The 15,244-nt window shown below is 42.2% G+C and overlaps 1 protein-coding gene across 3 annotated transcripts in view; it reads right to left on the reverse strand.

Annotated features, from left to right (window-relative positions):
- Window positions 1-2,045: 2,045 nt before the first annotated feature.
- The window catches only part of crebbpa (CREB binding lysine acetyltransferase a), a 47,764-nt gene continuing 34,565 nt past the window's right edge, over window positions 2,046-15,244 (reverse strand). For all 3 annotated transcript variants that reach the window (XM_085277472.1, XM_085277471.1, XM_085277473.1), the window contains 16 exons: window positions 14,817-14,988; window positions 14,254-14,372; window positions 13,864-14,103; window positions 13,446-13,534; window positions 12,513-12,593; window positions 11,897-11,953; window positions 10,872-10,949; window positions 10,702-10,769; window positions 10,148-10,298; window positions 9,366-9,512; window positions 9,141-9,254; window positions 8,841-9,006; window positions 7,189-7,356; window positions 6,677-6,838; window positions 6,229-6,510; window positions 2,046-6,025 (listed from right to left, as the gene is read on the reverse strand). In XM_085277472.1, the coding sequence (XP_085133598.1) occupies window positions 3,755-6,025; window positions 6,229-6,510; window positions 6,677-6,838; window positions 7,189-7,356; window positions 8,841-9,006; window positions 9,141-9,254; window positions 9,366-9,512; window positions 10,148-10,298; window positions 10,702-10,769; window positions 10,872-10,949; window positions 11,897-11,953; window positions 12,513-12,593; window positions 13,446-13,534; window positions 13,864-14,103; window positions 14,254-14,372; window positions 14,817-14,988 (4,365 nt within the window). In that variant the 3' untranslated portion in view covers window positions 2,046-3,754. The remainder of the gene's footprint in view (window positions 6,026-6,228; window positions 6,511-6,676; window positions 6,839-7,188; window positions 7,357-8,840; window positions 9,007-9,140; window positions 9,255-9,365; window positions 9,513-10,147; window positions 10,299-10,701; window positions 10,770-10,871; window positions 10,950-11,896; window positions 11,954-12,512; window positions 12,594-13,445; window positions 13,535-13,863; window positions 14,104-14,253; window positions 14,373-14,816; window positions 14,989-15,244) is intronic.

Below are 15,244 nucleotides of genomic sequence, written 5' to 3' on the forward strand. Positions count from 1 at the left end.
ACCGATAAATCTGCGGCTACTGTGCGATGCTGTCATCAAAATATGGACCTAAATCTCGAAGGAATCTCTGCTGGGAAGAATTAAGGTAGTTCTGAAGGCATAGGGGTCAAAACAGGTACTAGCAAGGTATGACTTATAAAGCGACTGGTGAGTGGATAGGCTTTGATGAATACTGTTAGAATGTGAAGGCATGTAGGAAGCAAGCAAATTCAGATACATCTTATAAATCTGCAGAGGTAAATCTACAGTAAGATTTACTATACACAGAGGAGTTTATAGTTTACTTCTTTGTGTCTAAGTGTACTTCTGTGCCTGTAGTTTACACAGAGGGACAGACACCGACTCAGACATCATAGACTTTTTAAAGAAAAAGACTCCAGTAATACACACTTAAAAGATCTTTCCAAACCTCATGACTTGAATTTGAGACAGAGACTAAATGATGTTACCTGACTGAAAATTTCATTACACTTTCACTTCTTAATGCAATTTATATATTTTGTAAATGAACATTCAGATTCTAACTGGCTGCTATATGAGTGTGACTTCACCAACTGGGCATCACAGCATATTTCCCACAGCCATTCAAGTGGCAGAGACTCAGTGCAAGACTTTTGCAACCAGGATGATCTCCAGAAGATCAGAAACATTTGTATGGAGTGCCAAACAAGCTGTCTTTTAAGAGAAAGAACCAGAACTCATATTTGTGCAGCTGTGTGGATGTGATTATGCTGCACCGGCAGACACACAGACAACTGCTAAATCATTACCTGCTCTGATGAGTCTTGATGCTGCCACATTCAGATTGTAAGGTCACATCTGGGACTGAAAAATTAACCTAAACACGAAGTGCCAAAAATTGTAGTTCCTCCACCAGCCACAAGGCCATCTACACTGCAATCGTGAGTCAGTTCCCCTTATATCAAAATCGCACCCTACAGATTTCTACACTCTTTCATAAGGACTGTTTTTTTTTTTTTTTTAATAACTTACTTTTTTAAAAAGTTTAACATCTAAAATTATGGGTGTAGCCACATACAGCTATATCCATTAAGTCTGACTCCTCCACTAATGATTACTTTGAGCCACTAAGCGGCACTGGCCTTTTAGGGTATTAATTTGCACCCACCTGCAATCCATCATTCCACCACTTCTGTTTCCAAAGAACAAATAAGGTGGTAGCCAAAACACAAACAAATGGGTAAAATCAGTGTCTGGATTCCCCTTTTATGGGCATTGTAACAACTCTCGATGCTGATGGTGGTTGAATGGTGTGGTGGATGTCTTATTGGACTGCTAAGCACCAATCACCCATTATTTATATGGTACAGCCAACCTGAACTACTGTTGCTCGTTATGTCCATGTCTTTATGACCAGTGTTTCCGTCTTCTAATGGCTATTTTAGCAGGTTAATGCACATTATAAAGCTCTTATAATTTGAGACTATTTTCTTCTAAATGACAATTACTTTAGTGCACTAAAATGTACTTAACAGGTTTCACAGACCATTGTGAATGTGCTGCACAATGCCGTCATGTACCAAATGTCTCTGAGGAATGTTTCCAGCAACTTGTTCAATCTAAAACACTAAAAAAATTAGCAAATGTGTACCTGACATAGTGGTTAAAATGAGTATTTTCTGTAATCGCACAGGTTCTCACTAGACTTTTTGTAGAGCCTAGCAGGTTACTTATTAATGCTTTGCACTTCGACTGAAAGAAGGGGGTCTTACATTCCTGCTAATAATAAAACCAAGTGCCAATTTTTGCTGACAATAGTCTGGCTTTGGTGGAAATGCATGAATCCGGTTCTAGCTCAGGCACCAGATTCACATGGGTGGAAAAGAGGCATCGGTCACTATTTGTAAAGTGCTGCATCGATACATATCATTTTACTAAACACAACAATTCAACTCCATCTTTTTAAAAGTTCAGGATGAGGACTAAAGTTCAAATAAATGTTATTTTAGGTGACATGAAAACCGAACAGTCGTTGCTGGTAATGTAACACCGGAAACAAATGAATACACACCAACAGGAGGAAGTGATGCCTCATTATTTAGTCAACAGAGTACTGGAGTTCTTCTGTTGCACACAGTTTATTTAACAATATGGTATATAAGTAAGAAATGAGTCTTTTACCAGTTTATACAGTGATTTCATTTGCTCTTCCTTATATCTATAGTATTTTGCTTAACTTGATTTACAATAGGAGAAAAAGTAAATCCCCCTAATTCAAGTTTTTTTTTGTGAGAGGAATGAGGGTTGATGACATTTAGTTCTCCTCCAGGTGAATCTCAAATGTGCCCTTCATCCCCTGATAGCACACAACTTAGTGTAAAATTTGGAGAACTGGGCAGCATCAGAGACATTGCCTACAAACAACCACTGCTCATTCCACCTCAGCTTAGGGGGCTGGTCTCTTTCTCACAATCTCTTTACACTTTACAACATTTGTATGACAAAAAGTATGACAAATTCTTTTTAATGTCAAAGCAACAACTTTCTACACCTGCAAGACGTTTCCAAATTCCAGGCCACTGAGTTGTAGGCTGCAGTCCTTATTGGTGAACCAATCAGCTGTATATCTCTTAAGCCGCGTGTCCACCCAAAAGTACCCGGAAGTCGTAGTCACAGAAATTTTTGTTTCCAAGGAAATAAAAAATGTTTAAAAGGCCCGTGAAAATTAAGCAAAAGAAAAAAAATTTAAAGAAAAATCCGCTGACATAATAAAAAGAGACGGCTGCTTTTACACCCTGGAGTTGGTGGTAAAGACGGGTACTCCAATCAGAAATGTTCAGCGCTTCAAAACCACCCAAAGCAGGGACCTTTTTGGTGGGGGGTTAAATAATTACCCCAAACGTAACTGAAAGTATGGTCCCTAGTCCCTGGTAAAAGTTCCTGTGGTGGAAACGCGGCTTTAGTGACGGTGAGGGTTTGTGTCAGTGTCTTCATGTGCTCCTGCATACATGCCTGTTTACACAAACTGCTGCAGGCCATTTCCTACTTTAATACAAATGAGTGCTCTTCATACACACAAAAAGAATGGGAGCGGTCATTGTCCCTGAACGCATCTTCTTGCAGTAATAGTACAACACTAGATTACAATTGCCAGGAATGACAGCTTGTGAAGATAACAAAAACCTGGCCCAATTCAGAGACAAAATATTTTACAGTTTCCAAAAAAAGAAAAAAAAAAAAAAGAAAAAAAAATTCTCAAAAAGGTACAAAATAAAGATATGAATAATATAATGCAACTTTACATTTTTGTAAAAAAAAAAAAAAAAAAAAAAAGAAGAAGAAAAAAGAAAGAAAGGCATGAACCCATAAACAAACAACCCCCCCAAAAAACAAGAAATCAAACAAACAAAAATTTTTAAAAAAAAATGAGTACTGGACACATTTGGTCTCAACCAAAAAAATATATTCTTTGTGACTTTAATTTCATTTTAAGAAGCAACTTGCAAATCCCTCAACATCCCAAGGAAGAAATACCTACCATTTAGGGTTAGGAAACAATTACATTCCCTAAAGGTTTTGAATTTTTTATTTTTTATTTTAAATGAACCAAATTTTCTTGTTTTGTTGCAACGTTTGAAACTTTTTACATGTCAGTACAAAAACCGTTGTCAGCCTTACAAAGAACAAACAAAGCCCTCTAACGGAATAAAGAGTTTGAGGGAAAACGAGGAAGAGGAGTGGGAGGACAGGTCCGTGGGAGTGACAATATGTTCTTTAGTTCCCAGCAGAAATGCTACAATCCCTCCACAAACTTCTCCAGAGTGTCCCCTGTAGCATCTCCTACCATCCCCAAGTCATTGCTCAGCCCTCCTCTGTTGGGCGTATTAAGCTGCGGTAGCATGGCGCTTTGTTCTGGTGTCCCCAAGTGTCCTTGCTCCATCGACTGCAGTGGGCCCCCAAGCCCTGTGTGGGGTGAACCCGAGTGGGGTGGGTGCTGAGGTGAGGGTTGGGGCTGGTTCTGGACCTGCGGCGAAGGACTGGAATGTGGGGGCTGCTGCGAGGGTGGACAAGGGGACTGGACTGGTGCTGGGGAGCGGACCTGGTTGCTGAGGGCGTTGGCTAAAGCAGGTTGGCTGGGGAGGTGGGCTCCGCCTTGAGTCTGCCCAGCCAGGAGGTGGGTTTGAGGGCTCATGGGGCTTGGTTGGCCAGGGGAGCCCATCTGCTGCTTTAGGACAGCCTGCTGCTGGGGAAGTTGCTGCTGCTGCTGAAGCAGTCGTTGATGCAGTAAATTTTGGGTCGAGTCCATCCCCATGCCAGACTGGGCCATCTGAGCCATTGGTGGGAGCTGACCCATGGGGCCCCCAGGTGCCCCTGCCTGCATTTGCATTTGCTGCTGTTGTTGCTGTTGCATTCGGAGCTGGGAGTAGGTGGGTGTTGTACCCTGCGACTGAGCAGCAAACTGACCCGGGTGGCTCTGTGGTAACACTCCCTGCTGCTGCTGCTGCTGCTGCTGCTGCTGCTGCTGCAATAAGAGTTGCCTGCGGAAAATCTCCTGGATCTGGGGGTTTGCATTGTGCGCGGTGTTCAGCTGCCCTTGAGTCCCTAATGCAGCCATGCCCTGCACTTGAGGCTGCTGTGGTTGCTGTGGTGGCATCCCCGTCCTTTGCACTGCCCCTCCAGACATAGCCATATTCTGCATTGCTGGCATGCCAGGCTGCTGTTGTTGGCCTGCTTGTTGCTGCTGTTGCGGTTGTTGCTGCTGCGGCTGGTTGGCATGGTACTTGGCTGTTCGCTGTTTAATGAACGCAGCCATTAGCTGAGGGTTTGATTTGAGGATGTTTAGAACTTGCTGCTGCTGCTGGGGTGAGCTGGGAGACTTTAGGGTGCGGAGGAGGTCCTGCAGAGCATTTGGAGGTATAGCTCCAGCTCTCTGGGGAGTCTGTGGCCGGGCACCGGGCTGCTGTGGTATCAGCATCCTCTGGCTTTGCTGGGGTTGCTGCCCTGGTGGCATCATGGCTCGCTGCATGGTCATGGGCTGCTGTGGGGACTGGCCTGGAACAAGACCTGGTTGTTGAGTTTGACCTGGCTGGATGGGGCCTGAAGCTCCACCCCACTGTCCAGTGGCCATACCAGGTTGCATGACTGGTGGTCCCCGGGGCCCAGGCACCATCTGCATTGCTGGCTGCATTGGTGCCGTCATGCGCTGTTGTGGCTGCTGGGGATTCATGGGCAAACCATTCACATTGACACGGTAGTTCCGCTGGTTCTGCTGGGCCTGCGCCATCATTTCGATGCGCTGTGCCATCTTGACTGCAGCGATGGGAGGTGGCTGCTGAGATAGCTGCTGTGATGGTTGGGGGGGCTGAGGGAGAGGGGACTGCTGCTGGTGTAGAGGGGAGGCCTGGGGCCCAGGTTTGCCCTGAGACACCGGTGCCTGAGCTTGGGCAGTGCGAGGTGCATTGGAGAAAGACGGCGACATGACGCCTGCTGAGTTGGGGGTCTGCGGCTGGTTGGAAAGAGGCTGCTGGGGTGTTTGGGGAGTGCTGGGCTGAGTGTGGGAAGTGGGAGTGCTAGGGGCAGCTGATGGCGGTGGGGATGGTAGCGGCATGGTTCTGCATTGCATGGTGGCCATTCTTCTCCTCATCAACTGGGCCTGCTGGAGCCTGTGCTGCAGCTGCTGCTGGCGAAGCTTGTGCTTGATGTTCAGGCAGAACGGGACAGGACACTTGTTCTCCTGGCAGTGCTTTGCGTGATAACAGCATAAAGCAATAAGCTGCTTACATACAGGACAGCCACCGTTGGTTTTGCGTTTGCAACCCTTGGTGTGCTGTACCACTCGCTTCATCTTCTGGCAGGACGGCAGAGAGCAGTTGGCATTGCGACACTGACAAGCATGGACCAGCGACTGAATGCACCGTTGAATACTTAAACGCCGGCTCTCCTGTGGGCTCTTGGAGGCCTCCCCACTCTGGCTGTTGTTATCATCATCCAGGCCAAGACCCCACTTGACCATCTGGTGCTCATGGCCCTTTGTGTTGTAGCAATTAATGCAAAGATCAAAGTCCTAAGAGGGAAAAAAGAAGAAAAGGGGACATAGTAATTAAAGTCCAACCAAAGATGGTAAACTAAAAAGTTTACTCAGTTCATGTACGTCATTCCACGTATCTGACAGATTTCCACTTCCAATCATCCTTTTTTTCTCTCTCCCTAGTTCCAAACTGACACAAAATAATCGAGTGTAAAAACAACAGTGCAGTGGAAACTAACCTCGCACACAGTGCAATGGTAGCGTGTCTCCACGTGGTGCTTGCACTCGTTACAAGTATAGACAAAACGATCCTGTCCCTGGTTGTGCAGTTCAACGAGCATGCACATGGTGCTCCACTTGCACCTCCTGAGGGAGCTGAACTCCCAGTGCTTGTCCCTTGCCAGAGTCAGGAAGGCATCACGGCCATCCATCAGGTCACAGGAGAGCAATGGGTCGGGGTCCACGATGGGCGGCAAAGTGTTGACCATGGGCCCAGAATGAAGGTGAATCACGAAGAACACCTTAAGCAAAGGAGAGGGGGGAAAAAATCAAAATAAAGTATGACTTACTTTCGTTATTCGGACTGTTTCCCACTAGTTAACCTTTTGATCACATCCATAAAATTATTGTTCATCACCTCCCAATTTTCACTACCACAAAAAAAAAAAAACAAGAAACAAGTCTGACCTCTTTATGCTTCTCCATGGTGGCGTACAACTTCTGAGACAAATCATTAGCTACATTTGGCATCCCAGGCTTCTTCTTATTGGCTCGGCTCACGCTGCTCTTGTTTTTATTGGTCTTCTTGTTGTTCTTCTTCTTAGCGTTTTTACTGTCACTTGGTGTTCCCTAAAAAATATATTAAAGAAAACATGTTATGTACGAATTATTCCATCATTATATATTCTCACTGTTTCCAGTGCTAAAACTTAGCACAGAGTGCACAAATTTTCACAGTTCATTAGTTACTCTCTGCCTTGGTTTGATGTCACCTTAATCTCATTAAATTCCACTGAAATTATTTTGATTCAAATATCCCTATGTTTAAGGTAGTAGTACATAAAAATACATTTTTTAATTCTTTAAACTCCTTATATCGAATCATTCACCTGCAATGGAAAGACAAAGATAGTAACACAATACAAGATAGTGGAGTTTCTGGTGCTCTACTACATCAAACCTTCATATAATAATCATACCTCTGGAGTTTCAGAGGCAGCTGTGTTCTCCTCCTTCTTCCGCTCTTCTTCCTCCTGCTCCAGCTCCTTGATGCTCTCTTCAAGCACATTAGGCCAGAAGTCACCTTCAAAGTAAGGCAGCTCATTGGCGCTGGTCAGTCGGTCTTCAGTTGCCTGTTTGAAGATATCCTGAGAGACGGATGGAAAACACTGGGTTAATCCCAACAACAGCTAGTGAGACATCTGATTAATATAACAAAGACCTCAGTAGTCAATAACATTATCATCTGCCCTTTACAATTTGGTCACTTTAGCTTTTATGTGGTAATAATTAGAGATGGACCGATCCGATATTACGTATCGGTCCGATACTGACGTAAATTACTGGATCGGATATCGGAGAGAAATAAAAAATGTAACCCGATCCATTAAATATCAAAAAAGCACCTCACAAAACTTGCAACATGGCGTAACTCGGCTCATAACCGTAGCACGTCGCAGCAGTATGCATCACGTGATAGAGCGGCTGTGTGTATTTGTAGCCTTGCTACCAAGCCAGCATTTCATCTCAGAGGAAGTTATCCCCGGGAGAAGTAAAGCAAGTGTGTAAGTTCATCTCTGAATGTTTGTAAAGCATTCCCGCGTTAAGCTTAACAACCGATATATGGAGCGACTGCCTCTCTCCCTCTCCTGCTGCTACTTCAATCGTGAAACTGATCAATGATCAGCTGATCGGCTATTTTGTCGTGAGTCCGTCTCTCTTCTTTGCTTTTGGCCCACTTTGCACCAGAAAGAAGAAACCAGTGGCTGAACAACAGCAGCACGTTTAACCTTGATAAGCTGTTGTTAGAATTTATTTAATATTACTTTCTACACCAGGATCTTTTTCTACGCAGTTGACAGCTGGTAACTGTGCAGGGGCAGATCTAGCAAAGTTTAGCCAGGGGGGGCCGATAGGGCATTAACAGGGAAAAGGGGGCACAAAGACATACTTTTCTTTCTTATTCTCATTTAAAATGTCTAGCTTTTAATAAATAATTATCTGAATCTTACACCCAAAGTTTTAATCTGATGTAAAATGTGTAGAAGTCCATTACTGTATATAGTAACTATTAAGTCTAATATACCCTAGTAAGCTATAGTACTTTTTCCTTTGGGAAGATACCATCTGTGCAGTCTGCAATTCTGTAGAAGAAAGATGTTGAATCTAGTTAATTATTCTTGAAAAATAATTTCTGGGCATTTTTTTCACACTGCATCAAATTGAAGTTGATTACGTCAATTAAGCATCATGAGGTGGGGAGTGGTTCCTTATTATTATTTTTGCTGGGAGTTTTAGAACTCTATTACTTAGGTTGCTTACTCTTTAAAATACCAGAATAGGGAGGATGGAGTAGGTTTAAGTTTATTAGATTGATCAGTGTTGCTGAACTATGAAATATTTTGGGTGCAGTGTATTTTTTGCATACAGGTATAACAGAATAGCTTTAGTGTTTTCGTTTTTTTTTTTTGTTTATTTTAAACTTGAGTATGAACTTATACAAAAAGCAGCTATATATATATATATATATATATATATATATATATATATATATATATATATATATATATATATATAGTATATCTCTGACATCTCTAGTAATAATATGCAGTCCTTCATTCTGCCTTGTTACCTTGTAGTCATGCAGGATCCTCTCAGCAAAAGCCTTGTCCAACATCTTCCTGTACCACTCCTGCAGTCTTTTAGGCTTGGGGATCTTCTGGTCAGGAGGATGGCAGTGAAAGATATAGTCGTCACCTTCACTGGGAGGACATGCCCAGATGTGGGCCTGGGCATATCTGTGAACACACGTGAACAGTAAGTCAGGCCAAAGAGAAAGTGATGACGTTACCCCGAGACCTGGATCTACTGAGGCTTTTGCCAGTTGTGCAAGTCGTCAGGAAGAACAGACAAAGAATAGAGTGAGCCTTACCCAAGTTTCTTGACATATTCTAGATAGCCAATAAGGATCTCATGGTAAACGGCTGTTCGTAGAATCCGAGGTCTGAAGAAGTGAATACTGTCAAGGTATGATATGTAGACCCGTCTGCAAAGGTTAAAAAGAAAGAAGACAAGTTAAATCTTACGTGAACCACAGAAAACCGCAAAGAAAAGTTAATATTATTTATTGCTGTGTGACATAATTGAATGCACAGACCTAGTGTTGGGGAATGGGCACTCAGAGCCATACTCCTGTACGTGCATGCCGAAGAAGCACACGTCTACACCATCAATTTCCTCAAATGCGAAAAGTGCTTTGGTTCTATAAGGAAAGGCCTCTGGCATTTCACCTGTATCTACAAACCTGTTGAAACCAACAAAAGGAAATATTAAAATGTATAGCCATGAAAATATGACTTGAATCGTCCCACTGTGTTCTTCACATCTGCTAAAATCAGTGACAGACGTGGAAAGCCAGTAGCTTTCAGCAGATGTGAAGAACACAATGGGACGATTCAAGTCAAGTTGCCTTTAGTCAATAAAAAGCTAAAAGCCTTAAATCATTTAACTTTAAGATAACAGGCTCTTGGAGTAGGGACTCCTCCCTGCAAAGATAGGACACGCATTGTTGACTTTGATCCCATGGTGAATCTAACAACACCGTAAGGCCTCCTAGGAGGGTGTGCACGACATCTCATCAAACAGGCATGTTTCACAATTACGCTGAGTGGGTGTAAAATCTTTATAGAGGACATTGCATTCTTTATGGCAATTAAAATAAGCTAGGGAAAAACACAAGCCTTGCCAGCTTATCTACAAATTAAGGAGGTTTGGCTACCCTCACCCAAACTGTTGACTCTTTGGTTGTTCATTTATTTGACTAAGGCAACCCTAGTAGACAAGTACAAAATATGTTACTTTCAATGGAAAACATTGTTTTTAAAATTCTAATATCCAAACATCCTATCCCACTTTCTCCTCTGTTAATGATGGTCTTACCTAGCTTTCATGCCTGGTTTAATCTCCACCGTTTTATCAGAGCTTGCCACCACTCGTACAAACACTTCCCCAGCCTCTGGGTGGTTTTGTCGCTTCAAGTATTTATTCACACGGTCCTCTATGTACGTTCCCAGTCGTGTTGCTTGCAGCCCTACAACAGACAAGCACAAGGCAGAAGTTTGAAAAGGGTCAAATCTGTTTCCTGAAGCAGGAGCTTCATTTTTCCAGGAAAAAGTACACAACCTGCAGCATGGAGAGAACAACAACATTAGGACACTATCGATGGTCTATGTTAGACTATAAAACTTCAGATCACCAATATGTCACTAACATATTCCATCAAAGTCAGATATGGTCCTCCAGACCTAAACTGATAATTAAACTACAAGGCTAACACCACACTGAGATGTATGCAGACCATGGGCACATGGAGGAAGTCTTAGCTTGTTAAGACAAATCTTCAATAATCTGCTGACATTCTGAAAAATCCACAAATAAATAGCCGTGAAAGATGAACCAAAGACTTCACATCTGAAACAGGAAGGAGTACTAACTTCTTGCTGAGAACTTGTTTTCCTTTCGTGTTTTTCCACTTTTCTTCAAACAGTTGTCACAGATAAATCTGAGGAAAAAACAACATATACAGAGGGAGGTTAAACACACTGTTAGCGGAAATACAAATTTGCAAAAATGTACAAAAAGCAATGGCGGTCAAAATTCTCACCCAGATGGCCAAATGACCTCGTAGTGTAAGACGCATATTTGGTGCATCTTCCGTCCACAATCTTTACATTCAACAAACCTTAAAAAAAGAAAACATACAAAAAAATCGTTAATATTCATCATCATCAGTGGGGCTGTAGCTTATTCCAGCTGTCACGGGGCACAAGGTGGGCTTAACGCTGGACACATCACTAGTCTGTTGCAGGGAATCACAAAGAGATGGAAAACCGTTTGTGGATTCTCATCGACAGCTAATTCTGAATCACCACTTTCACATCCCCAACGAACCCAACACATATCTTTGGACTTTGGGAGGAAGCCAGAGTACAGAGAGAGAACCCTCTGTGTGGAGTTAGCATGGGATGCTTTCACTTTTCAAATTTAAAACCAAAGAAAATGCAAATACAAAAAAAGAAACGCACACAAAATTTAACAGAACTAAAATATCACTCAGTTCTCACACATCGTTACAAAATACACACTATTCCAGTCGTGTTTCCCCGTGGTTATCATTTGTATGAATGTTGATATCTTTACTGCTCGGGCAGCAAGCAACAGAGATCGTCATTCACGTCAATGTTCCTCCAGTCGTTACGCTCGTGCAAGCCAGCCAATACAAGAGCGCCTTTGTGGGAGGTTTAGCATAACATTTGTGCAACATATCTAAAAATCACAGTGACCAATCTAAAAGACAGCTACTTTATGACCTGTGCTCTCTAATCCAAGCCCTCACTAGAAAGAGAGAACTTCGACATCAAGTTACACTCAGCAGGTGGTGCTGCTGAGCTGCCCTTGGGCTTCACTGAAACCAAAGAGATTGATCAGAGAGAAAATATGCAGACTGTGCAGAAAAAAAACACACCAAAACAAAGCCAGATGTGGGTGGCAGGGGAAAAAACTGTTTAAAGATGTGATCAGCAACACATGAACAGAAAAAGGCATCAGAGATTAACTCTGGGAAAAGAAGCAAAGACCGACCATTCTGAGTTCCTTTCACTGAAGGGTGTGTGGTTTGTGTTGACTTACGGTTCAGGGTCGAGGACATCGTTCTTCTTCCGCTCAAACTGGTCTTTCGATATCCTCCTAAAGTGTGGGCAAAACGACCAGAAAAAGTTAACCAAGTAATACCGTGACTATAAAATAGTAGATAAATAACACAGATATTGAATAGTAAAATCTTTTTTCAAGCAATGTGTTCACGTTAAGATGGTTTTAAAGTTAGAGATGTCAATATTTCAGTGGATGTTCGCATCTTAACTATGAAGCAATTCTGCTGAAACAAATTGTTAACTTCACTTTTTTTAAATTTTGAGAACAAAAATATTATGATCTTGGATTGCAGTCGTTTTCTGTGGTTTGACCAAGGTGTGTGCAACAAACTGGATGTATCCAAACAGGAAATATTGGAGTCTGGAAACATCATGTGGGATTACACTGTGCCGATTCCCAAGTTGGAAACACTGAACATCAGACAAAATCTCCCTCTTATGCATGTCTGGTACAGATTTCAACCATGAAGCAAAATCTTGATGTTGATTTAGTTTCTGTATTTTAAGAGACATTTTAAGGGATTGTTTTTCTATTAGAATGAATTTAGTGTTGTAGGATTTTAAAGATCTGCAGAAGCCAGTGTTTTACTTACGTCTGTGGTTGTGCAGGATCATCTCCTAACGTCACATTATCCCCCTGGATCTCATTGAAACATTTTTCACAGAAATGATACCTGCAAGAAAAAAAACCAAACAAACACAAATTCAGCACGTTAAAAATGATAAAGATACCAGGATACAAGATTATCGTTGTATTCAAATGTGAGTCATATTGCAAAAGTTGATGTTACGCTATAGGATTGAGTGTGCCCAGGCAAATTGTACAAAATAACACTAGATTTTTATATAGAGCGGGGATTCCCTGAACTCCTATTGAGAGTGTAAATGGACTGCGCTGCAGGAGTCTCATGCCGTGCTGCTGCGCTGCTCAAAAACGCTGCAGTTCCACGGTTTATACAGGAGGGGGTGCAAGGTACACTGTGTAAAGCAATGTGCTGAATTCTACTGAGAAGAGAAGTCAATGATGGGGAAGGCAGCTTGTGGCCTAAACTAAAGCGTTATATTTTCAGTCATCACGCAACACAGGGGGCAGCGACAATGAATTCACATAGTCCCCTTGACAGATGTCGAGAGAAAAACAATTAACACATGGCTTGTTTTTCTTTTTGTCTGATGGTCATTTGGGTGTTTCTTCTAATGTATGACGCTGGAACCTAACAGTTAATAAATGCGAGCAAAACCATTTTGAAGTCTCATACTGTGCCAGGACTTGAAGGCAGAGCCATTAAAACCGTAACTGGTATGACAGCGATCCCACTACAGCTACAGATGAGCAGAACCCGGGCTCAAAGGGGATGCGCAACAGTTCAAATAGCTGCAATTTTGGTCCATCAAAACTGTGCATGCAAATGTGCAATGCAAATGAGATTCCTCGGTGAGATTAAGCATGTGCTCACCCAACATTTGTTTTTTGACCTAGTTGAACAAAACACACACTTTAAGTACATTTATTCATAAAAAGGTACCTGTTCTGGTAACTGTAGTATGTGCCTCCAGTAGGTATGGTGCAGAGCTGCTTGCCATAACAACAGAGGGTTTGAGGGGAGAACTCGTACTGTAAACACAAGTGAGACAACAAGAAAGGTCAAGAAGGTCCAAATAAAACTGTTCAAGAAAAAAGTGAGTCTGAAGATTAGAATTTAGAGTTTGGGCTTTGGTTTGGAAAATCTTTGCCAAATTTCAGTGAGAACTCAAAATGTGGGCAGGTAAAACTTGGGCTCATCCTAATGAAACATTAATTTAAACCGAGAGCAGAAGCAGAGTTTAACACTACATTTATAATATAAACAATATCCAAACAGTTATTTATAGAAGACAAAGAATATTATCCTGAAATAAAACTGCAGGCATTCAATAATCTATTGTCCACCCACTCGATCTCACCTTTCTCCCACAGCAGTAGCCCAGGCCCTGCATGACAGGGTCAATCTCGGACTCAAACACCTCAGCCAGCTTAGAGCAGTACTTGTAGACACGGGATGTTTTGCGGTTGTAGAGCCAGGCGTTGTTGAACATCAGCCAGACATCATCCACATATTGCCAGGGCTCCTGGTACTGGCCTGTGTCAAGCTTGCGCTTTATTGTGGACAAGTCTATTGGATTCTTCACAATGTCAAAGTAATCCTAAAGAGAGAAGAAAGAGGAAAGTTTTACACGATTAAGAGTTAAGATGGTGCATCTCAATTATCTGTTCACACCAGAAGTACAAGCAACACTTTGAAACACCTACAAGTGCTGCTGTGTTTAAGCAGCCAGCTGTTGTTTGCTACATACCGGGATACCCAAGAGCATAGGGTCTACTGGTTGTCTAAAGGGCAGGGACTCGGGGTCCTGCCTGTACAGACTCTCCAGAGTTGGCATCAGAGCCTGGCGCAACTCCTCGGGTTTAAAAACTGAAAAATATACAATGGAAAGCCAAGGTAAGGGGAAATTTTGGGTAAAGGTGAAGAGAAAAAAAAGGAAACAAAAATGTTTCTATATTGTACGTTTAGTTACTTGACACTACCCCAAATTATTTGCCTGTAAGGGAAAACTACTTCTTTCCAAATTATAACCAATAGCATAACAATTTTCCCCCCACTGTACCAGAGTTCTACAATTTCATTTACATTTCCCAGCACTTCTGCTCTTTGTAGGTTTCTATATTACAAAGTTTATTATTAAAGTTCAAAGTATCGCAAAAGTATCTGGACATAATTCTGTCAGCGCAACTAATGATGGTATTTTGACTTTATCATTGTATACATTAACAGCAATAACTAAAACCCTCCCTGATTACTGAGGAAACCTCAGTCAGAGTTTACGCAGAGTTTTTCATTCCCTGGCCCTAGACTCACTTTTCCGCCGTGACTGAGATGGGGATGAGGTGGTTGTGCTGTTAGCTCCACCCTCTTCCTCTTCTTTGGGTTCCGTCTTAATTTCCAGCTTCTTCTCCTCCACCTCCATGGGCTCCGGCTTTTCCTCCGGCTCTTCCTTCTTGGCCAACATTGAAGCAGACTCATCTTCAGTCTATAAACATATAGGTAAAAGACATTTCATACCACAGTCATGTAAACAATAGAAATAGCCATCTACTCATGACAGTAATACTCTTTAGAATAATGATTTTCTTGTTTATAACCTCATGAGCTCAATTATTTGTGAATCCTTTGACTTTGTTATTCTAAGTTGACCAAATGCTTTATATGGCATTTTTTAATGCTGACAGCCAAGGACAGCTCACTAGCTTCAACCAGCCAATGGTGTAGGCGGCATGTTGTTTTCT

Source organism: Mchenga conophoros, linkage group LG6 (assembly GCF_057382185.1).
Source record: "Mchenga conophoros isolate Kocher_MC1m ecotype Shallow Benthic linkage group LG6, M_conophoros_male_GT1.1, whole genome shotgun sequence".
Taxonomy (NCBI): domain Eukaryota; kingdom Metazoa; phylum Chordata; class Actinopteri; order Cichliformes; family Cichlidae; genus Mchenga; species Mchenga conophoros.